The following is a 24,614-nucleotide window of genomic DNA, read 5'->3' as shown; positions in this document are numbered from 1 at the left end:
TCCAATGTGATTTAAATTTTAATCTTCTAATCTCACGTGTATAATATGTAAGTATATGTATGTACACATGCAAACAGAGAGAAAGAGAGAGAGCGATTGTATTGGGAAATTGCATGATATGATCGTTAGAGGGGAAATCCCCACCGTTCCCCGCATAATTTCAAATTTGTTCCTTGTATTACACAAAATATATTAAATTAATGTTATAACAAATTGAATATCCATTATAGATCGGATTATAAGAAATTGTGTATAACTGAGTGTGTGAGCGTGTGTTTGTCTCTCAGGTTCTTTATTAAAAAAATCAGAAAAACAGAACATAATGTAGTATTCAAATATAAAAAGACCTTCATTTCACGAGTCCACTTATAATTAATTCATTATCATGTGGTTTGTTCTATTAGGTAATTTTTAACTGAATAAAAAAATTGTAAGTTATAATTTTTGTTTTAATACATGTTTGTTATTTTCACTAAAGGTTTATCATTTGAACTTGTGCTTGCTGCTTGTATTACGTCATTTTTGGATTTGGAGTAACAGAAAACAAAAGGTGTTTCTCTCAGGTTCTTTATTAAAAAAATCAGAAAAACAGAACATAATGTAGTATTCAAATATAAAAAGACCTTCATTTCACGAGTCCACTTATAATTAATTCATTATCATGTGGTTTGTTCTATTAGGTAATTTTTAACTGAATAAAAAAATTGTAAGTTATAATTTTTGTTTTAATACATGTTTGTTATTTTCACTAAAGGTTTATCATTTGAACTTGTGCTTGCTGCTTGTATTACGTCATTTTTGGATTTGGAGTAACAGAAAACAAAAGGTGTTTATTGTCTTTGATCTTGCTTTAGAAAATAATGATTGGTTGATTGATTTGGTTTATTTTACTTCGCTTTTCTGTCACTTTCTTGGGTAATCGCGAAGATCAGGATGAGTAATGAGGTGTACTAACCACTCCACCATGGAGGCCGGCGCTTTAGAAAATAATTAAAAGTAACAATCGCTTTCCACACTAAGTATTTTGTGTTGCAAATTATAAATTACTGCCCCCCTTTTCTGATTCACCCTAATAGCATAGTGGTTAACGCTGTCATGTATTAAAATGGTCTGCTTGGCAAAAATTGTTATAAGTCCACTTTTATGCTCCAATAGGCTAATCGGGTCTCCCCGATGGCGTAGTGATAACGTCGCCGGTAATCAAGGGGTACCGTGTTCAATACAAAGTGGAGGTTCGGATCCCACTTTAAACTGTAGGTCCAGTCCCGACTATCCTATCTGCACATAAAGTGGACTTAAACAATAACAACTCAAAATAGGCTAATCGGAATATTGTAATCAAGAGGTCTGTGCCTAACACCTTCCCAAAATTTTTACAAGACTCCCCTAATATTTTTACTAACATTTAATTTCTTGTAATTTTAGCGCTAATGGTTTGGCCGAACTTGAAACTACAGGACAAATTTGTTGGCTGTTCTTCGCTGCCCGTCATTGGCTGAGGTTGCGCGCTCTCTCTCTGCAAACAACACTCTCGACTCGCGAGCATGCTCCTTCCCCTCTCATCGTACACGGCACGTTTCAGCCAGCTTTACTCAACTAGGGGTAGGGAAAAGGAACAGAGAGGACCCCCCTCCCTCTCCTCTCCAGTCCCCATTTGCTGCCCGCAGAATCGACTTGCTTTCTTTCAAAAATTCCGGCCGCCAGGCGAGTATACACTTGCGCATGCGCCTTCCTCGCAAAATTCGTGGAAAGGAGAGGGAATAATGGAATAATAGTTGCTTGGCGGGCGGAGGAGTCGTGGCACACATACGACTCTTTGAACGTGTCGTTCAATTCTGGTGAACGAGTCGTTCACCGCTCACAAGAGAGAGTCGTTACTTTTGAACGACTCGTTCACGAACGATACAAACTTCTAATCAAAGCTATTCTCTTTGCTTCTAATGAGGCAATCCTTGTTTTATATTTTTCACTGTGAAAGTATGATACTTTTGTGATAGTTTAGTTTGAAACGATGAAACCCAAATTACTGAATATAAATTTTTATAAGCACACAGAAATCGGAGAGGATTACCATGATTTATGTCGGCTTTGCTTGACGAACACTAGTTCGAAACTGAACATTTGCCTAGATGAAGGACAAAGACGAGATATTCAAGGGAAGATATTAAATTGTCTATCCCTCATTGTGAGTATATTTTATTCTTTGTAAGCCTTATTTATTAACATTTCGGTAACCACCAAACGTCTCTAATTCCCTTATTTTCGTATTTTTCACATTGATACTTACATATTCTGCATTCGTAAGGATTCTTCTATTTCGCGTTTCGTTTTTTGCAGGCAAATAATCTCAATTTTCGAAATATGGAGTATTTTTATTTTCTTCGCTTTTGCTTGCGTTACACGCGATATGGCGGAGAAATCTTGACTAGCGTAGTCCATGATCAGTGGTTATGCAGTGTTGCGACCTTCTTCATAGCAAAATATCTAGGTACTAGTATGGAGAATACGTAAGTATGAATGTGGAAAATACGAAAATAAGGGAATTAGAGACGTTTGGTGGTTACTGAAATTTTAATGATATGGATAACAACATAGGCCTTTAGCCTAAAAATAAACTTCAGTCTGCTGACGTCAGAACGCAAGGTAGCAAGAGTGTTGTGCGATAAGTGATTGAAATAAAACAAAGCAACTGAAACCATTGGCGCGTGGATAGGTTAGTAGGGCCACGCAAAGGTTTCAATAGTGAAAAATATAGCCCCACGAACCATTGGCGCGTGGATAGGTTAGTAGGGCCACGCAAAGGTTTCAATAGTGAAAAAGATAGCCCCACGAACCATTGGCGCGTGGATAGGTTAGTAGGGCCACGCAAAGGTTTCAATAGTTAAAAATATAGCCCCACGAACCATTGGCGCGTGGATAGGTTAGTAGGGCCACGCAAAGGTTTCAATAGTGAAAAAGATAGCCCCACGAACCATTGGCGCGTGGATAGGTTAGTAGGGCCACGCAAAGGTATCAATAGTGAAAAAGATAGCCCCACGAACCATTGGCGCTAGTCCCACGAACCATTGGCGCGTGGATAGGTTAGTAGGGCCACGCAAAGGTTTCAATAGTTAAAAATATAGCCCCACGAACCATTGGCGCGTGGATAGGTTAGTAGGGCCACGCAAAGGTTTCAATAGTGAAAAAGATAGCCCCACGAACCATTACCGCGTGGATAGGTTAGTAGGGCCACGCAAAGGTTTCAATAGTTAAAAATATAGCCCCACGAACGATTGGCGCGTGGATAGGTTAGTAGGGCCACGCAAAGGTTTCAATAGTGAAAAAGATAGCCCCATGAACCATTCACAGATAGCCCCACGAACCATTCACGGATAGCCCCACGAACCATACATAAATAGCCCACGAACCATTCATAAATAGCCTTAGAGATACTGGGCGAAAGGGGGGGGATATCACCCCCATCAACCTCACATTGAGCACGCCACTGATCCTGTGCACGTTATGTTGTCGCAAGTTCGTAATCAGAAATGATGAACAGTAACTCGCGTTTATTTACGTTCTAGAACTGTTACACAGTTACAAAACCGCGCGTTTGGAAACACTGACCGGTTGTTACGTCATGAGACGCTCGCAAATATTTGGTTCACGTAGTAGACGGACATCAAGGGAACAGCTTTCATGCATCGGAGCGACATTAATGTCGAAAATTACATGATTTATCGGCAAAAAAAATTCAACGAGTTGAAAGCAAACTTCCAAAACCTTCCTAAAGTATAAATAAACGCATTTCGGTAAGTAATTTCTCCTGTAAAATTGAAAAAAGACGTTTTGGGGAAACGTAAATTTTACCTGTGCAGTGTTTCCAAACCTATGAATCTATAAATGCCGCACAAGCTATTCACAAAACGTTTTGGATCGAAAATTGTTCCACAAACCATTCACGGAAGGTTAGGTTAGGGTCAGTTAGGTTAGGAAAATTTAGAAAAATAAATTTAAACAAAAAAAAAAGAACATTAACTTTCACTACACTTAAATGTATTGCATGCTATGAACCTATAAATGCCACACAAGCTATTCACAAAACGTTTTTTATCGAAAATTGTTCCACAAACCATTCACGGAAGGTTAGGTTAGGAAAATTTAGAAAAATAAATTTAAACAAAAAAAAAAAAAAAAACTTTCGTAGACATATACCCATCCCATGCAATGTGTAGCTTACATATACTAGAACATTTAGGACATTCCATTTCTTCCTTCACGATTCCATGTTCAATTAAAAAATCTCGTGGGTCTTCAATATCCGGGAACATTTTCACAACGCAATCTTGACACGTCATCCTGTCAAACTACCACGTGGTTGCTACACTAACAGGGGGTTACATAACCGAACGCACGGAACATTTGATTCACGTAGTCGAAGGCAATGGTGGCACGACCTATCGTGCATCGGAGATGCATGAATGACGAAAAATACCTTACTTACAGGCGAAATAAGTTGCACGATTCGAAAAAACAATTTCCCCGGCTTCAGAAAGTGCACAAGAACTCAATTCCGTAAGTACTTTCTCGTCTTTTCTCCTGTAAATTTCAAGAAATGTGTTTCCGACTTATCTAATCATTACCCTGGATAATATATACCTTTACCAATATTCTGGGGGCTCACCTAGCCTTTGGCATACCTTCGGAATAAAGGCAGCCAGAGTGTGTTGCTGATCACATCACATCCGAAATGACCGAGATCTGGAATATGCAGGGGAGCGATTTTACAATACCGGGAATTTCTCCATTTTGTTTGAAATTCGGCATACTCACTAAATTAGGGTTCCTAATCACGAATCTGAAGTTAAAATTTGGCGCTCACGTGTCAAACTTGCAAAATAACAGGGTCAGTCATCGCAACCGACAATGCACAATTGCTCATTATGTATCGCAAGATTTTCCGTTTCGAATACTTAAAGAACGAAATATATATATTCCTGATATTACTACGACCCTAAAATTTAACTATGTTTCCTAACCTAACCTAACCACGCGCCAATGGTTCATGGGGCTAGCGCGAATGGTCCGTGGGGCTAGCCACAATTCAGGAATTTCTATACGTGAGTGCCAAATTTTAAGTGCAGATTCGTGAGTAGGAGACCCAAATTAGTAAGTATCCGAAATTTCAAACAAATTGGAGAAATTCCCTGTATTGTTAAATTATACCTATGCAGGGCACTGCGCCCTGCCTTTGTGACACGGTGCTAAATGCATGGGGAACATTTCCTTATCTATCCTTGCAAATATTTGGGGTTCGGTACACAAGAATCCATCACCCCATTAGGCCCAAGGGGCCAAGTGGTAATAATGCGATATCGCCCGAACACCTCTCACTCGTTTATTTTGTTAATTTTAGAATTGATACTTACCTATTCTACATTGCGGAAGGCTCTTTAAGGCGAGGAGGGACAATTTCCCCTTGGTCTTTCTCGCTGGGGCAGCTGCTGATCACTGTTGCCAACTTCGCTCTTTTGGAGCCAAATCTGGCTCTTTCGTGCACTCGTTTGACTGAACTGTGGCACCCGCCTTCTGCCCCACCATGATGCCACCACTGGCTCCGGCCCATAAATAACAACTTTTGCCATGAGCGTACATTTTGCACCTTACGTGATATTCGTATAGCTATAGGCTGCATCACCCACCTTTTGTTTCCTCCCCATGTATTTTTATATATAGCGCTGTGGCGAAGATGAAGATGACAATTTTGTTATCCGGGAACCCTTTATTTTCGATTTTATATTAACATCATTGGATTATTGAGATGGGTGATGCCGCCAAATCTAGGTGGTGAAAACTAAGAAAGAATGAATTGCCATCACTTTAAAGCTAACGGTAATAGCAGCACCCCTACCCCTCTGACATCTAAAATTACCCTAGTAGGCACTTTATGCAGCCTTCGTTAATCTAGCTCCTTGAAAGTCCTCTTTAGCTATATTAATGGTGAAATTTAGCTCTATTATGCACATCAGGTTTGGCAACACTGCCAGGATGGCCGTAGGAGGCAAGGAGAAATGCACTAGGCTTATGGGACCATTATTTTATTCGTTCTCTCGGGAATATCAAACATCCGATGACGTAGAAAAGTCCATGGACGGAAAAAGGACACGTTGAACTATGTCATAGCAGTAGGAAAAGTCGAAACTCCCAATTGATGAGCCGTAACTTGAAGTTGAAGTTGATGTCCCATAAGGAATACATGGGATTCGGTAAATACTAATTCATCATATTTTTCAAAAATCGTATAAGGCTTAATAATCAACTTAGGAAACCGCTTCCACTTGCCACATGGGGAGAAATTCATACTCTTCATTTCTGCCGGAGATCTTTTTAGTAGCATTGCTCATTCCGACAATATTGGAATAAATGCATGCCTGGTGCGTAATTGTCCCTCTTCGCCTTAAGGTGAAGTTATGTCTTTTTTCATAAAATAGTGTCAACTTTTCATATTACGAGTCATTATTTGTCTTCCTTGTTCCACTTGGGTAACAGACAATATGGCATGCACTCGTCATGGATCATCGCGCGTCGTGCTTGTGCTTTGTCAATTTGGAGTGGGTATGCAGTGTTTCAACCTTCTTCATCGAAAAATATCTACTTTCGTGTTCATTATGTCATCTCAAACCATTGACTGATAGCCCCACAAACCATTTCCGGCAAGGTCGGGTTAGGTTAGGGGTAACAGTTTCATAGATCGGAGACACATTAAAATTGGATATTTTGTGTATCGCATGGTTCGTACTTACCAAATGTGCATTGCGGAACATAGTTCAAGGTGCCATTACGCTTTTTACATGAAAATGAAACACTTTTTCTACTAAAATAACACATAACGCACATAACAGTGCGATATCGCTTACTTTGTGAATGATATTGCTTCTTTAGTTTTCAAATATCATTGTTTCCAACCTTCTTCACCGAAAAATACCTAATATCGTGTTCGTCACGTGTGCAAATTGTACATTATGTACGGGTAGCTGACAGATAGCCCCACGAACCATTTCCGAAAAGGTTAGGTTAGGCATGCATAGTTAAAAAAACATATTGGAAACACTGACATGATTTCCCGGTCAAATAGATACCACGATGGAACAAAATACCTCGACTAACGTTGGAAACCTTAGAGAAACTCATTTCCGTAAGTAGTTTCTTCTGTAAAAATGAAGAAATGTGTCTCCGATGTATGAAACTGTTACCTAGGTTAGGTAAGCATAGTTTAAAAAAAAAAAGAAAAAATCTCGTAAAAAAAAAGGCACGTTTGAAAACACTGGCAAGACCACGTGACTTTCGAGGCTCGCACCATCTGCAGGTACATACTGGAAAACGGCATAATGCAAGTTCCTTACATAAAAATTGATTATTTCTTGTTCTACAGCATTCTATGGTGAAGTTTTCAGTTTCCTCGAAAGAAAATACCTTGAAGAACTTCGACAATGCTACAGAAACTGATTTTAATGAGTAGTTTCTCCTGTAAATTTTAATAAATTCGTTTGGGCGATATCGCATATTTACTGCCCAAGTTCCTTTTGTTTTATTGTGATTTCATCATGTTACGAATGCAATTTTTACATGGTTCGATTTCGATGTACGTCTGTTAACACATGCTGCAGAGTTTTAGCGATAACTTAAGGTATTGTTCAATATATGCTTTCATGGTTAGGTTAGGCAGGTTAGGTTTGGTTCCCTTAGCATTAAAATAAAGTCCCTAAATGCATTCTACTAAGGTTCCGATTTACTTCTACATTCATTCCCACGCTTCTACGATATTTACTGTCGCTTGTTGACAAAAAATATCTTGTCCATAAGAAGCGTGTAAGGTAATTTTCAAGTTGCTTTTTTTCAACATAAATAATTCATTTTTGAGTCCAAACAGTGCTCATTACTTTAAGGAAGGTTCAAATCTCGTGTGACAATGATTTCCAAAATTCTACGATAATTAGTCTTTGTGCTAGGAGAAATCATAAAACAATCGGGTAACAGTTCATGGTAAACTTTCCGTATCCACGCCTGCTATTTTCAGGGTACGGAAAGTTTACCCAGTTCGTTATATCGAAGACACATTTCTTCATTTTTACAAAAGAAACTACTTACGGAAATGAGTTTCTCCAAGCTTTCCAACGTTCGTGGAGGTATTTTCTCTCATCGTAGAATCTATTTGACCGGCAAATCAGATATTTTTCAAGAGAAATATTCCACTGACGCACAATTGCCATGCTTCCCGTATGTGAACTGCATGCTCCGCACGTTCGATTACGTAACCCACTGTCAGTGTTTCAAACTTTTTTTTTTTTTTACTATGCTTGCCTAACCTAACCTAACCTAACCTTACCTTATGGAAATGGTTCATTGGGCTATCCGTCAATGGTTCGTGGGGCTACCCATGCATAATGTATAATTTCCACCGGTGACGAACACGATAGTAGGTATTTTTCGGTGAAGAAGGTTTGATCACTGCATACCCACAACGTGAGTCAAGATGTGCCCACCATATTGCATGTTCAGGAAGCGAAGAAAGGAATAAAAAAAAATCACTGTATGTGAAAAATTGTGTTTGTTTTCATGTAAAAACATAATGCCTCCTTGAACTATGTTCCGCAATACACAATTGGTAAGTACGAACCATGCGAAACACAAGATATCCGATTTAAATGTGTCTCCGATGTAACGAACTGTTACCAACAATCGGAACCGTTACCTTTTCTAGACGTGACCGCCAATTTTTAACTGAAGATTGGTGATTTCGAGGGCCCAAGTTCCTTTTGTTTTATTACAATTTCATCATGCTATGAATGCAATTTTTGCATGGCTCGATTTACAACTGTTAACACATACTGTAGAGTTTTAGCGATTACTTAAGATTTTGTTCAATATATGCTTTCGTCGTTAGGTTAGGCAGGCCAGGTTTCGTTCCATTAGCATTAAAATAAAGTGCCTAAATGCATTCTACTAAGGTTCCGATTTACTTCTACATTCATTCCCACTAGTTTACAATATTTACTGTTGCTTGTCAATGGAGAATACCTTGTCCATGGGAAGCATGCATGCTTGCGTAAGGAAATTTTTAAGTTGTTTTTTTCAACATAAATATATATTTTTTTTTTTTTCAAATTAAAACAGTGCTCATTACTTAAAGGAAGGTTCAAATTTTGTGTCACAATGATTTTCAAAATTCTACCATACTTAGTCTTTCTGCTAGGAGAATTTGATAAAAATCATAAAACAATCGGAACCGTAACCGCTTTTGTAGTTAGGTTAGGGAGATCAAGTTTAGTTCCCTTAGCATTTTAATAATAATCCTAATTATTTTTCTGGTAAAAAAGCGTTAGAAACATGAATTTTAAATTGGGTATTAATTTTGTCCATGTGAATTTTTTTTTTAAAAAATAAACTATATTTATTGATTTCGTTTATTTTACTTATTTTGCTGTATCCAAGGTGACAGTAATGAAATTGTTGCTTTCAAACAAAGAATCACATAAGCTCTGTCGAGTTGGCTGCACTTTTTGACACACTGTGCAGTGCAGGTGTATCCAGTGTCAGGTTGGTGTAAGGGTGGTGCAAGGATATGACGTTCAACGAACTAGACGGAAAGCGGTGTTCAAGTTCAGAATATTCAACAAATGCCTGTCTGCTGCTTTAAACGGTCATTTGATTAGTTAGTACTCACCACGTGACCATACACCACACATACACCGGTCGGGAAGGTAGTGCAGACGGTGCAGACACCAAATACACTACTTGACTCCAAATCAGGAGTGTTGCACCCTGCAACCAACTAGACGCTACGGTGCAAACAGAGTCAAAAAGTGCAGCCAACTGGATGGGGCTATAGAAATATATGGAAGCGAAAAATCATTCTCCAGAAAATATGCAGTAAGTAAATCAGTAAGATTCTATGACATAGAAACCAGGTCACATTTTTCTTATAGTGAAAACAAAATTTTTCACTTGATGGTTTATTTACTTTTGTATTTTAAGATATATCCATTTGCTATAACCCTATCTATAGCAAAAGTAACCACAAGTAATTGGAGTATTGAAGGCGGACATTTAATATGCAATTTGTAATAAATATCTACTTTTGGGGTAGGCAAATAACATTTTCATAAATACCTATTATTTACCTACACAGTTTGTAAATACCCATGCTCCAACCGTACTTATGAATTCAATTTTCTCCATCTCAGGTTACAGAGGATGACAGTTTGCCAAAGTTTGTGTGCTATTCGTGTGTAGACAAGCTAGAAGATTTCCAGGATTTCCACAGCATGTGTCATGAATCTGAAGACTTTCTCAAGGAATACCTGTCGTCTGCAGAAAAGGGGCGCAAGAGGAAGTCGAGTGTTAAGGTAAAGATAATTTTATACTTGAACAAATGGTGGCATGTTTAAAAGTAAGTCTTACTTTATTTGTTCATGGTGTGGTAATACATATTAGCATTTTTAAAAATTAAAATTTTTACACCTGCTATTACTAAGAATGGAATCATGTATTCTTTTGTGAAGACCCATAGTGAAAGTGGTAAAGTCCGCGCGTTCATTATATCTCCAGTGGTTAACAAAGGGAGCGGTACTCTTTGTTAAAAGAAACACCCAAGCTGGCGGTTTTCTTTTGAAGTAGAAGCAACAAACTGGAGTAGGAAAGCGATGTTGCGAAATTGAAGAAATAAAGGGGAAAAGGAGAAGGAAATTGTAAGGAAAAAAAGAAAAAGAAAGAGAAACAAGATTAAAGAATATGGAAAGAGAAAATAAATACAGATAAAGATTAAAAAGGAAGTGTTTAAGGGTATTATCGAAAGGGGGGGGGATATCCAACTCTTACATATTAGGCCTTAATTGACACGGGGGTTCTGGGGGAAGGGATTCTGAATTAAAGGTGGGGGGGGCAGTATCCAACTCTAGGTCTTACATTATGGCTGGTATTTTATTTAGAGGGGGATTGAACATTAAATTGAGGGGGTATCCAATTCGTGTGTATTACTATTGTCTTAGACTATTGCGGAAATTCTGGTGTTGAGACTGAGAATTTTTTTCTTTTTTTTTGGAGGAGGCAATGCTGTCTAAAAACTAGCATGGAAATTTTGGTGGTAGGATTGAGTATTAAATTTAAAGGAGGAAATAGGATGCTCTTGATAAAGTGTTAAACCTTGGATTGTCGAGAGATTTCTGTAGTGGACAGAGAGTTCGAACATTAAATTTTGGAGACTGTATTTAGCGATATTGTATGTAGTACACGTTTTGGACCCCAAACGTGCCAAAAGAGAAGCTGGAAAACACAAAATATCTCGGGATCTTAAGGAAGTATTGACACCCCATTAAATTAATATTCTTGAAAGTCTGCAAAGAAATGGATGTAAACATTTTCTTGCTCGCTTCACCCGCAATCATGTGTTGCGAGAATGCGTGTTTGGCGCTTTACTGAGGTGAATGTGAAGTTTCATACTATAGCTGCATTACAAAAGACAAGCGATATTCTCCATATTCATTAATAACATCCCTTCTTAAAATATAATGCTTAGTGTTGGTATACTGCTTAATTTAAAACAGGTGCATCATTTGGGACAAAAATATATCGAATCCGTATTTCTAACTTGTCACAGGAAAATTTTAAATTTGCACTGAAGATAAAATCCAAGTAATTATTGTTATGGATTATGGTTTGTTACTAAAATAATTATATTTACCTGAGGAAAATGGGGGGGGGGGGGGGTGAGGGCAGTGGCGTGCCCAGGATTGTCGAGGGGTTACGTATACTTTTTCTTGGTAGTCAACCCTCATTTTGTCATATTTTCCTACCTTTGACATTCTTTTTCTAAGGAATACTGGGCCACAGGGGGGGTTATAACCCACACCAACCCTCCCTTTGGGCACGCCACTGGGTGAGGGTGAGTTCTTTGAAAGAGGAACCCTGTTAAATTATCGCCCTGAGGTTAAGAATTTCTAGCTAGGGTTCTGTAATGTCTCGTGAACCAATTTGAATCTGCCATAGGGCTGGAGCATATTATTTGGTTTGCCAAGGTTGAATTATTCTATCTTTATCTTAAGTTGTGTAACAATTTGTGTTAAATACTCAAATTGAGTTTTATAAACCCACTCAAAAATACTATTTATATGCATATTTACATATTTTAATTTACTACATTTAACCAATCAATGTTTTTCGAAAATCGAACAATCAAAAAATATGGACAATGTAACATGGTATTTCATTCAAATAGACATCAACTATTACACATTCATCCAAACTATTTTCGGGGGTTTATGAACGATTTTAGGGGTGGTCATGAGTGATGGGCACCCCTGTTTAGGGAAAAGGGGCAGATCAAGTATAGTGTTCTGTAAAGCTAAGAAAAAAGTTACTTTCGGTAGACACGCTGTCTTAATTAAATACTTTGTGGGGATTACGATATGGTTTGAGGGCGCGAATGATGTTTGGGGGGGCGCACATGATATAATCTGGGGGGGGGGCGCATGACATGATTTTTGGGGGGAATGCGCCATCGGCTTTGAGGCGGGGTGGGCACCTCTGCTCTCCATGAAGGAAATAATATCATGCAGTTTTGTCTTCATACTTAGGATTTTCACTAGCAGCCGTGAGTGATAACTTGCATTATGCAAAGTCTAAGGGAAAAACTAGAAGCACAACACTATAACAAAGCAACAAAACAGCACCATAACACAACACAACTAGTTAAAAAGAATCAATCCCGCACGTGGTTATGGAGCAAAAATAATGAGAGGCACCTTGCAACTACAAGAAATGTAAAGAAAATGTGGCAACAACGTCTGAGTGCACGCACTTATCGGGAGCGGCTTGGCTATTGTTTGCTATTGTTGTCAGTGTTAAGTTTTATAAAAGGGTTGCCGATGGGGACATAATAAACGCGCGGACTTTATGTGGGTTTCTGGGCTCTTGTGTATAAAATTGTTTTTTTATTACTCTATTCTCCTCAATGTTTTAAATAGCAATGCATTTTTGTGGATGTAAGAGGTGACCCTTTCCAAAGACATCTAAATTACAACCTCCCTTACGCATAGCAGACTCTGGTCTGCATTGTTGCAGACTAAGAGGGCTCTAGCACTTGAACCTGTAGCCAGTAAAATCCTCTGTAGGAATTGCGTTGTGTCGTCGATGTGTGTTTGCGATGTTCTTCATCCACTTCATTGTATCACCATTCATCCTCATCTTTGCAATTAACCAAAAGGGGCAGAAACCTGAAGTAAAATAAATCAAATCTTTCATTCATTCATTTTTGTATGCAACATGGACCTCATTGTAAACTATTTGAAATTACATTCAGAATGAAATATACCTAGTCATATCATAAATTCTGTTACAAAGTTAGTAATGAACTACAGGCACAGTAAGCAAGCTAATGTATTAATATTTGGATGTTACAAAGGTACAAGTCTTGTCAACACAGAGCACCAATCACTGTTCAAAATGGCCACCTCTGGTCTTCACACAGGCCCGAAGTTTCCGAGGACAGTAATCGATCACAGCATGCATGGTCTCGAGGGGAAAGTCCACCACTGTCTTTACAAGAGAATGCTTCAGACTTGCAAGGTTTGGATGCCTCTTCCTACAGACCATGCCCTCCAAAACGGACCACAACCTGTAGTCCAATGGGCTGAGGTCGGGGCTGCTGGAGGGCCAATCAGCCGGAGCAATGAAATCAGGCACATTCCTCTGAAGCCACCCCTGTGTGGTCTTTGCCTTTTGGGTCTGTGCTGAGTCCTGCTGGAAACTCCACAGCTGATTGTTGAACATAGTGTGGCTGCTTAATACGTGCTACCGTACGTTGCTAAATTTCTTAAAATGAAAAGAAGAAAAAAGCAAATCTCACAGATGGAAGAAGTTTAATGAAGCCCTAAAGTGAAATGAAACTTCTCATGTTAAGAGCCTCAACATTTACCAGTGGCGACACGTATTTCCCTCACGCTGTTGGGGCTATAAGGAATAGCGTACCGTGCTAAAATCTCAACAGCACGTTTTCGCCCCTTTTTCATCACTCCGCCCATGAATACTGGACACCCCCACTCCTCGATTTGTACGGGGGATAGGGTCTCGGCTCGAGAAAAATCGTCTGCTAGTGTGCTACAGGAAGACTCAGCACGGTAAGTGTGCCATCTCAGGATAATAAGAAAGTCTACGACAACGTATTGCCTCTGTCAGAACAACGTTTTTTACTGTCATTTTCAAACATTCTGTACGTTATCAGTGTAGACTTATGATGTAATGTTTGTAACATGTTGTATACATTAGCAGCACCTGCAAAATGTTGGAACGCGAATTGACACTACCTCTTAGCCTTTTTCGGTGGTAAGTTGTAAAGATTGCAACTCTGAAACTATAGTCCGTGCCTTTTTTTGCTTCCGAAAGTGGATTCTGCTATGTAATTTATGTTTAGGAAATTTTAATTTTATATTTTATCTAAATTACCTGTTTTTAAATGCTAGAAATATATTTCCTTGTGTTTATGTAGCACTTCAATAGTCAAGAAACAAACTTACAGAGTACCGTCATTTTTCCCCGGCTTCCAGACCTGAAAATTTTCCGTGCGTTTCATTGTGTTAAAATCGCGTGAAGTGGTGGTCATTGTTGTGAAGGATTAGGTTTTTGTTGTTGTTAGAAGTGAAAGTGAGTGTTTGTTAGTTTACGATGAATTCGGTGCATTCATTCTTTGTTGCAGCGACCTTTCTCTTCAAGAACACTTTAAGAAAAGTTGGAAATAAAAGCGCTAGGACGGCCGTTGCCAGATTTGAATCTATCGCAAAATGCAAAGGGAGGTAAGAAGAACGCTACGCATAAAAGGCGATTTAATAGAAAACTGTACGATAGTGAACCATGGCTTTGTGGGTGTCAAATTCGAAATGCATTATTCTGTTTTCCTTGCATACTTTTTGGAAGTAATGATTTGTGGTCTAAAGGAGGGGTAAAAGATCTAGGACATTTATGTGAATATATGAGAAAGCATAGTGAAAGCAAAAAGCACATGAATATTGAGTGAAATTTTGTCTCTCTCGGAACTGTCAACATAGCAACGCAGTTAAGCCACGCTTATCTAGAATCGCATAATGAGCAAGTTGAAAAACATCGCCACGTCTTGTCAAAAATCATAGACTGCATCAAGTTCTGTGGAGCTTTTGCGTTGTCCCTGCGTGGCCGGCCACGATGAAACAGATTCCTCCGCAAACCCTAGGGTATTTTTAGGGCTCCTTGATTTTGTCAGCAGTTTAGAGAATGCTGTTAAAGAACATCTTGACAACAGCACTGTATTTAAAGGCACTCGATCTCGCCATCCAAGTTCCGGGTTGGAGTCTCAGCCCGGGTATGGGTATTCTTTGTAATCCTTTGTAATAATTAGAGCCCGGAAGTTCAGGCATTTATTTTCGTTAAAATAGGCAGGCAAAAATGCATTTATAATGTGGAAAATAGGCACTAAAAATGAAAAAAAGGCAAAATAAACCGAAAAAAGGCACATTTAGAAGTTGCTTACTTTTATCTATAATTTCTGGCAAAATGTTAAAATCTAAATTGGAAAGAGCATTTCAATTTTCTCCATCTTGATTGCACATAACTACAAGGTGTTTTTTAAGTTCTCAACATTCATTGATAGTCGTCAGTCAGAAAGAATGTTTTTCATAATAGAAAATGATCTTTCTACTTCGACAGAAGTTATTGGAGCATACATAAAACAAGCTAATGTAGCTGGACTCATTTCGGTAACAGCATTTTCACCTTTAAGAATATCACAAATTGTTTTCAATTGTTTCAAGTCCTCGTTTGCACTTTTCCGCAACAGCTGACCCCTTTTATCCTGGCACTTCCATCATCTGCTGCATAGATTCCTCGAAGATTTTCATGGATGCTATAATTGTAATTGTCTCTGGCAATGCACCATAATGTGCAAAAATAAACTTGAATAGCACAGGAGTTTTTTCACTTCACGAATTGAAGTTGCTTCATTTTCTGGAAGAGCATCGATCACCTCACTGATTTTTTGAAGGTTGTTAGCATAATATATAGCTGCTGATATCCAGGTTCCCCATCTCGTCAAGACTGGTTGCTGAGGTAAACTAAGCTCAATCGCAACTTCTTGAAATTTTCGGGTTCCAGAGGGAGATTTCAGAAATATCTTTGTGTTCAAAATCAACCTGTCTACTTCAGCAGTCAATCATGCACAACAAATGTTAACCGAAAGGCAATATCCTGACTCAGCATGAAATACTTTTTTCTCACACTTTTCTCCTTCAGCAATGTTGAAACATGCGTGAGTTCAATATTACTTAAATAAGGCGAAAATTATTCACATAATAAACGGAAGAAAAATAAATGCCAACAACGTTTTTTGGGATAAAAATAATTTATATACACATTTTTTAAAAAAAAATTGTCAAATTTCATTGAAAAAGGCAAAAAAAAAGCATTATAATTAAAAATAGGCAGTGGGGTCCCAAATAGGCAAAATAGGCAAAATGAAAAGGCTTCCAAAACATTCGAAACAACATAAGAAACGTATATCCGGAAAATTTTTATCAATATATGCAGTAGATAAAAAGAGGCATTTTGCCAAACTTCCGGGCTCTAGTAATAATGAAATTAATGAAGGGGCATTCACAAAGAATACCCATACCCGGGCCGAGACTCCAACCCGGAACTTCGATGGCGAGATCGAAAGTCAACCACTTAACGTTCGTGGCCATAGAGTATGTGTGTGTGGGGTGGGGGGGGGGGGGGTAGTGGTCATTATAAGTACATGAAAAACAGCACCAGTTGTAGCACGTATCTTTGAAAAGTCATGAGCCGCCGCTGTAGTGTGGGTCAACGATTTCACAAGTGGCTCCAACACTGTCGCTTGGTACACTTTTGCAGATGTTTTCACACCATGTTCACAGAAGTGGAGGTCAGTTGTTGTGCCATCGTACAAAACCCCCCACCAAACCATCACTGAGGCTTCATGATGAGTTCTGAGGATCCGTGGCATGTTTTCACGAGCTTCCTGGGATGTTGAGCCATAAACACGGTTGTTTTGACGATTGTAAGACACTTCAATCGTGAAGATTTTTTGTCTGTGAAAAGGATCCTCCTGTGGCCACCATTTGCGTAACGCTGAAAGAGTCCTTTTGTTTTCTGCTCCCTCTGGACCTTAAGTTGTGTAGTGAGGAAGTGACCAGTACTTTGCCGGTGAGCACGGAGTCCTAGGTCACTTCGTAGCACAAGCGACATTAACATTTTTGAAATGTTCAGCTCTCGAGCCATCACTGTTTGTTTCCTGACAGGATTTCGTCGAATCCGCGCTGCCACTGCTTTCACAAATTTCTGGCTCCTCACGCTGCGAGGTCTACCTTTCTTGGGGCAGTCCTCAAATGTCCCTGTGTCAAAAGTGGCCGATGGTCCAATGCACTAACATCCTGCTGATATTCAACTTTTTCAGGGTGTTAAAAATGTCCGATGGTGATTTGCCAACTTTGTGCAGTGCGATTACTGCCACATGGTTCTCGTATACACCCCACTCCATTCGACTCACAGTGAAATTCACTGTTCCGCTACCACAGCCAAACACACAATGATACTGGTTGTTGTTTGATCCAACATTGCGGGTTTACCTTGCCAACCAGTGTTGCCATCCCTGTCTAAACTTTGTAACAGAATTTATGATATGACTAGCTATATATATAAATAACCTGAACTTAATATTGCAATATTTAAAAATATCATTTAAAATTCAATGACGTGCATAAATATTTTACCTAAAATGTATGTGTCACTGCACTCATCGTAATAAAATAGTAATAAAAGTCATACCTGGAGTTAATAATAAAAATGCCATATTCAGTGTTCAATCTTCTAACAAGAGTCTTCCCCAGGAACTTTGTAAAACAAGGAGATTAAAAGGCCAAGTTGGAGAAGGACCAAGGCAGTCTTGTGTTGAAACTTTCCTGATAGAGATATTTGTTTAGAAGATCTAAACACTGAACTTTCTTTGCATGAATCACTCCCAGTATGTCTTGCATTTTATGTAACAAGATCGGATAGCAAACAGTGGAACCCTCATTTTAATTTCTTAATTTTATTTTTTCCCACCTTTTAAGTTCTATACTACTGTCCTCCGAGGAATGTTTATTCTAAGTTACACTGTAAATACAATAACTGTTATGCATTTTCTGACTTGGAGCAGCATGAAAAGTTCATATAAGGCACAGACACAATGAACCACAGAAGTTATTAACCAATTAATGTGTCGACCAGCCCATGCTCTTTCTTATCCTATTAACACATCTATTATATGAATATCTGGCCCCCGTGGCAGAGTGGTTAGCACATCGTACTATGATGCCAGGGGTCCTGGGTTCGAATCCTGGCCTAGGCATCGGCATCAATGTCATCATATCATGATTCATCCCCATCTTCGCAATCAGCCACAGGAAAGTGAAGTAAAATAAATCAGATCAATCACTTATTAAATGGATATTTTTGAACCTGCAAATGTATTTTCGACTAGCCATTTTTCTTGAGATTTCTGCACAGTGCCAGAGAAAGTTGTCTATTGTGAAATATGTGAGGATCATTTTAAAGAAAGTTATTACATGCTCGTAACTGACTACTTATATTGTTGTGGAGGATGAAATTACTGCATAGTCTTTGGCCAAATGTAGCACATATTGCCAAAAGTTCTGGCAATAATCTCATGCTGTCAGCAGAAACATTTTTTCTAGGAATGGGACAGATTAATTGGTACACTATTGGTATTGTCCAATATAGGCATATCGGTTTATCGATAAAATTACCGATAATTTTACTGCATCCAATGTATCTATAAATATCTAATAATGTATTGCAATATCCTGCCATTTTGTTACAATTTTTATGTGATATAAACATACAATCTCCATACTTTTGTTGAAAGTAAATCTCTAAATATGCAGCTTCGTTTGCATTGCAGTCATGTGGTAACACACACTTATTAAGGAGATGAATGAATTTAAAATTTTATATGGGATCAGTCGAACATTGGTTATCGGTATTGGTAAATTTCATATAGACTCATCCCTAATTTTTCTATATATCACTGAAGTACCAGCCTATGATGTGCACTATGTCATTGATGTCACTGTAGTGGATCTTCTAGCACTTCCGAACCTCATTACTCAACCAGTGGGCCCACTAAATTTGCACCATGACTCCTTGGGCTATTTGAATTTTGATGTACAGAATTAGTTCTTTTCATTTGAACATTATTTAAGAGTGCACTACTCATTAAGGCTAAAGTCAGCATAGTGCAATCACCACATATCACTCTGAGGAAATGTGTAGTGGCAGGTATAAAGTCATTATCGGATTCCGTGATTCATTGTTGCTACCAGTGGTAAGTGGTGGGCATTTTGTTAATTACTTTTTTAAGTGCTCCCTGTTTTTTGTTACATTAAGGCTTGATTCACATCTACGCGCAAGCAACACTCAGGTCACTCTCCTGTAACGCTCTGCTCACGATCAGGGCGTATCCACACTAGCGGTCAAGCTTCGCTGCAGTCAAGTTACGATCAACGTGAGTCTGGTGTTGGTTCCTTCACAGAGGACACAGATTTTTCTGTATAAAAAGCCTGCCGATTGCACTAACTGCAATATTTAAGAGATTTTCAATGACGCAGAGCTGGCATTAATTAGAAGAAAATTACAAAGAAGAAAAATAACTGCGAATAGGGGATTCATTGACTTGGTTGATTTACTTTGCTTTTATGACAGTTTTGACTAATCGTGAGGATGAGAATGAGTGGTAATATTATTAAATTGATGAAGGAACATCACAATGAACATCCATGCCCAGGCTGGGATTCGAACCTGGTGTCGTAGCATGCTGTGTTAACCACTCGGGCAGGAGGTTGGCTATTATAAATATTGTTGAGTTTCGGGTTCTTTCAGTTCTTCAATTACACAAGAAATGGAGTCAGGAATAAAACAGTATTAGCAACACGAACGTAAATGTATAATTTAGGAACACAGTAACATAATCAGCACAATAACTTACATTGTGATATGAAGATACAAAGTTGCGTCGCACAGGACGGCTATATCATATTGGACATGTTTGACAGGAAGAACGCACAGACTAAACACCAACAACATTTAATAATCAGGTCTGGCGTTCGAGTTCAATCAGCATACGACACTCTCCCCCCCTTAGGTTGAAGAGACTCCCGTTTCATGTAGTTTGCCCATATCGGTCAGGCGGTCGTCTTGGTCTTTGTGATCTCCTAACCGGTTGATTGTCGCAGGCCACATTCGAAGGTACCACTGGATCCTGATAAGCAGGCACTGGGAGATAATCTTCCTCTCCAACAAGCACTGGGTTTTTTCGGACAAGGATGTCTTTTCCGACCTTGTCGGGATACTTCTTGATCTTCGAGAGATGAACAACAATCGTGTCATTGTCCACAATCACCTTCGCCATCTTCCGGCCCATCAATTTAACAATTTCTCCGATTTTGTATTTGGATCCATGGCTGAATTGTTTCTTGCGTTGTTCAACAAGCACCTTTTCCCCCGGCATAAACGGAACGGGAGTAACAGGCTGATTGTCGAAACCATTTGGTGCGTCAAAAGCGGAAATGTCCGTTCTTGGCCGAAACTTGAGCAAACGTTCTGCTGGACTACATCCGTGCACTGGAGTATTCCTTAATCTGCCTAAAAGCTCAAGAACGAACTTGTCCATCTCTCTCAACGTGATGTATGAACGATTCGAAAAGTTCTTTTGTAGTAAATTCTTCACCACCCCAACATTCCTTTCAGCTATACCATTTGATTGAGGGGTGTACGGAGCTGAGTGAAGAAGCTTGATATTCCTCTTCGAGCAATAAGAATTAAAGTCTGAAGATGCAAATGGTTGGCCATTGTCTGTAACATATGTTTTCAGATATCCAAAGCATGAGGAAAATTCCTCTAAGTAACCAATCATGGTGTCAAATCGCATATTCTTCACTCTCCACACAGATATCCAATGAGAGTAAGTGTCAACTAGCAACAAGAAATCCATGTCTGAGAAATGCAAGAAATCAAGATGAACACGCTCAAAAGGCTGCGATGCAATAGGCCATGTTTCGAATGCGGTACCTGGTACATTGGGCCTGTTATTGTATCGCAAACATGTGTCACACGAAGATGTAACCCTTTCAATATCTTCATTCATCGTGTTCCAGAAGAACGATGAACGAGCTATTTCCTTCATTTTGCATGTTCCCTGGTGGAATTTGTGTAACAGAGACAGGACACTTTGTATACAAGATTCAGGTACAACTAGTCTTTCGCCCACGAAAATACATCCCTTCTGTATGTGGACATCATATCGCCTGTCGAATATTTTCCTGATAGGATGACTTTTTGTTCTCCCTTTGGATTGTGGCCATCTCCTTTGAACATATTCGAAGACTTTAGAAAGCTCAGGATCACGTTGTGATTTCAGCGAAATGCGCGTCAACACCGAAGATTCAATAAGATTAAGGACAACTGGCTCAGCTGTCAACTGACATGCGAAATCATCATGATAATCATGAACTGGATCATCTGCAACACAAATTCTAGATAGAGCATCAGCCAACTCAACATGCGGCGTGTAAACAGTTCTGAAGTCATATTCTTCCAATACTAACTTCCATCTGTTGATTCTGCTGATGGCTAAAGCAGGCAAGTTACTTCTAGGATCCAACAGGTGAGATAAAGGTTTCGAGTCGGTGAACGCGACAAAATGTCGTCCAATAAGATACTTGTGAAAGTATTTGACTCCACGGACTAATGCAAGTGATTCCCTTTCCAATTGAGTGTAGTTCCTTTCCGCAGCGGATAAAGTACCGGCCATACACATGATAGGCTTTAGGACTCCGTTTATCTTGTGCATTATGGCTGCTCCCGTAGCGGTAGGAGATGCATCCGACATGAGGTATAAGTCTTTATCAGGATCATATACTGTGCGTACTAAGTCCTTAGATAGCAGATCCTTGACATCCTGGAATTCCTTCTGATGAACATCTGTCCATGACCAGCGCACCCCATTCTTCAACAAATCATATAAACTGGCAACACAGTCAGCTAGGTTTGGCAGGTACGAAGCGTAATACGTGACCATACCGAGAAATGACTTCATTTCGCCGACATTAGTGGGTGGCTTACATTGAATTATTTTATCAATGTTTTCTTTCAGAGGACGAATTCCCTCCTGTGAAATAGAATGTCCCAGATACTTCACATTTTGTACAAAGAACACAGACTTTTGTTCATTTATGCGGACGCCATAATCGGAGAAAAGATTTAGCACCTTTCGTGCGTTATCATAGCACTCCTCAAGAGTAACTCCTCCCACTAAAATGTCGTCTTGGAAAATGGAAACCTTGTCTACACCCATCAATATCTGCTCCATCGTGGCTTGAAAAATTGCACTGGCAGAGTTTACTCCGAAGGTAAGCTTCAACTGTCTGAATAACCCGAATTCCGTGTTGAAGACAAGAACCTTCTGAGCCTGAAGAGATAGGCGTAACTGAAGGTAAGCCCTTCGAAGGTCAAATGAAACTAACCAACTACAACCAACCATCTTGTTGAAGAGGTCCTCTATTTTAGGTAACGGATGTCCCATCTTCCTAAGTTGCGGATTTACAGTGTTCTTGTAGGACACACACAGCCTTAATTCACCGTTTTTCTTACGAACAACAACAAGAGGAGAAGCCCACGATGATGATTTGATCGGTTCAATGACTCTGTCACTAACCAACTTCTGTAATTCATCCTTGACTGGTTCCTTAAGTGAGTACGGGACGTCGTAATATCTCTTGAACACTGGTGTAGCATCGTCTTTCAATGGCAAATCTATCTCGAAGCGCTTGATCGACTTGGACATGTCACCATCAAAAGGTATAGGAAAATCTTTCCTTAGATTCGCAACCAGTTCCTTTATTGCTGTTGATTCAACAGTAGTTGCAACCATCTGAGGAACATGTGAAACAAAAATGTTTCGCCATTCAGGCATGAAAATGTCAATCCAAGACAAACTCATAATTGCACGATTCAATTTTGTCTTTACAACAATCATATCTAAGTTATGTTTCATTCCTTGAAATACAACTTCAACGTTAACTTTTCCTAAAACACCAAGATTATTACCATTTGCTGCTTTCAAGACGATAGGAAAATTGCATATAGTGCAACCTTGCAATGAAGACTCAAATTGTCTGCTATCAATTAAAGTATAAACAGAACCTGTATCCACTAGGAATGGAATCTTAGAATTGTTGACTTGTAAGTCGACAAACAACGATCCCTGTGTTTGTCAAACAGATTCACTCTCTTTAGTAATGAAGGTAGTGAAAATTTTTGGACACAGAGCATTACATTGGACACTAGCGGCGCTGTAATCAACAAATTCGCTCTTAGATTTTTCTTCTTGATCATCTGCAAATTTGTGATCTATGGGAATGCACGGCACATTAAAATCTGAAAAATCAATGGATGATTCTCGGACCATATGTTTGAAATTGCTGTGATTGTTAGGTACAATGGAAGGTTTCGAATTATCTTGCATATCAATAGATCTTTCATTGATACCCGTGTTAAGCACAATGTTAGTGCCAGAAACCAATTTGCTTTTACTAGAATTGTTAAATTCTCTCTTCTTGCAGGCAGTCAAGAAATGATTTTTCTTTTTACAATATCTGCAAGTAGCCCCAAAAGCTGGGCATTTCCCGTTAGGATGAAAAGAATTACAATTACTACACGGTTTACCAGAATCATTGTTTGATTTGTTACCAATATCCCTTGAATCAGTTCTATTTTGTCTGATGTTCATTCGGAATTTGTCCTTGTACCTGTTTTGTATTTGCGAAGTGACTTCAGTTGGAGTTTCAGAATATTCCACAGCATTCTTTGAGTGACTTTGATTAATAATTCCCTCATTTAATTCTAGCTCATCGAGATACATGGCCGTATCTACTGCTTTTTTCAAGGTCAAATCAGGATCTGATAACAGTCTGTTTCTAACGCAGGGTCTCCCCATGGCGCAGTGGTAGCGTCATTGCCTTGTAATCAAGGGGTCCCGGGTTCGATACCCGGTGGAGGCACAAGTGGTTCGGATCCCACTTTAAACTGTAGGTCCAGTCCCGATTAGCCTTACTGTGCATAAAGTGGACTCAAAACACCAAATCAATCAATCAAATCTGTTTCTAACGTGCACACTTCTCATACCAAGAATAAATACGTCGCGACACATTGAGTCGATGAGATCACCAAAATCACATTTTGAAGCTTGTTCTTTGATTTGCACAATGAAATCCGGAATGTTCTGATTTTCTTTCTGTTTAATAAGAAAGAACTTATGCCTTTCAAGCACGAGATTTTTCTTGGGCTCATAATGGCGGATCAACATTTGTTGAATTTGGGCAAGACTGAGTTCTGATATAGATTTTGGTTGTATGAGATTATATAAATCAGCATACGTTCTGTGCCCTATTGCTGCTAATAGAATATGCTTAGCCTTTTCATCTGGAATGTCTGAACCTTTGCAGAAATGCTCGAATCTATCAAAATATTGCTTAATA

At 39.0% G+C, this 24,614-nt stretch overlaps 1 protein-coding gene across 1 annotated transcript in view; it reads left to right on the top strand.

Annotated features, from left to right (window-relative positions):
• The first annotated feature begins 1,908 nt into the window (after positions 1–1,908).
• LOC145996262 (uncharacterized) overlaps positions 1,909–24,614 on the top strand; it is a 203,376-nt gene continuing 180,670 nt past the window's right edge. Inside the window, exons 1-2 of the mRNA XM_083132688.1 lie at positions 1,909–2,185; positions 10,224–10,385. Of these exons, the coding sequence (XP_082988814.1) occupies positions 2,012–2,185; positions 10,224–10,385 (336 nt within the window). The 5' untranslated portion in view covers positions 1,909–2,011. The remainder of the gene's footprint in view (positions 2,186–10,223; positions 10,386–24,614) is intronic.

Source organism: Lepisma saccharinum, chromosome 12, assembly GCF_977018435.1.
Source record: "Lepisma saccharinum chromosome 12, izLepSacc3.1, whole genome shotgun sequence".
Classification (NCBI taxonomy): domain Eukaryota; kingdom Metazoa; phylum Arthropoda; class Insecta; order Zygentoma; family Lepismatidae; genus Lepisma; species Lepisma saccharinum.
Note: the sequence above shows the minus strand (reverse complement) of the source record. Positions and strands in the feature narration are given on the sequence as shown.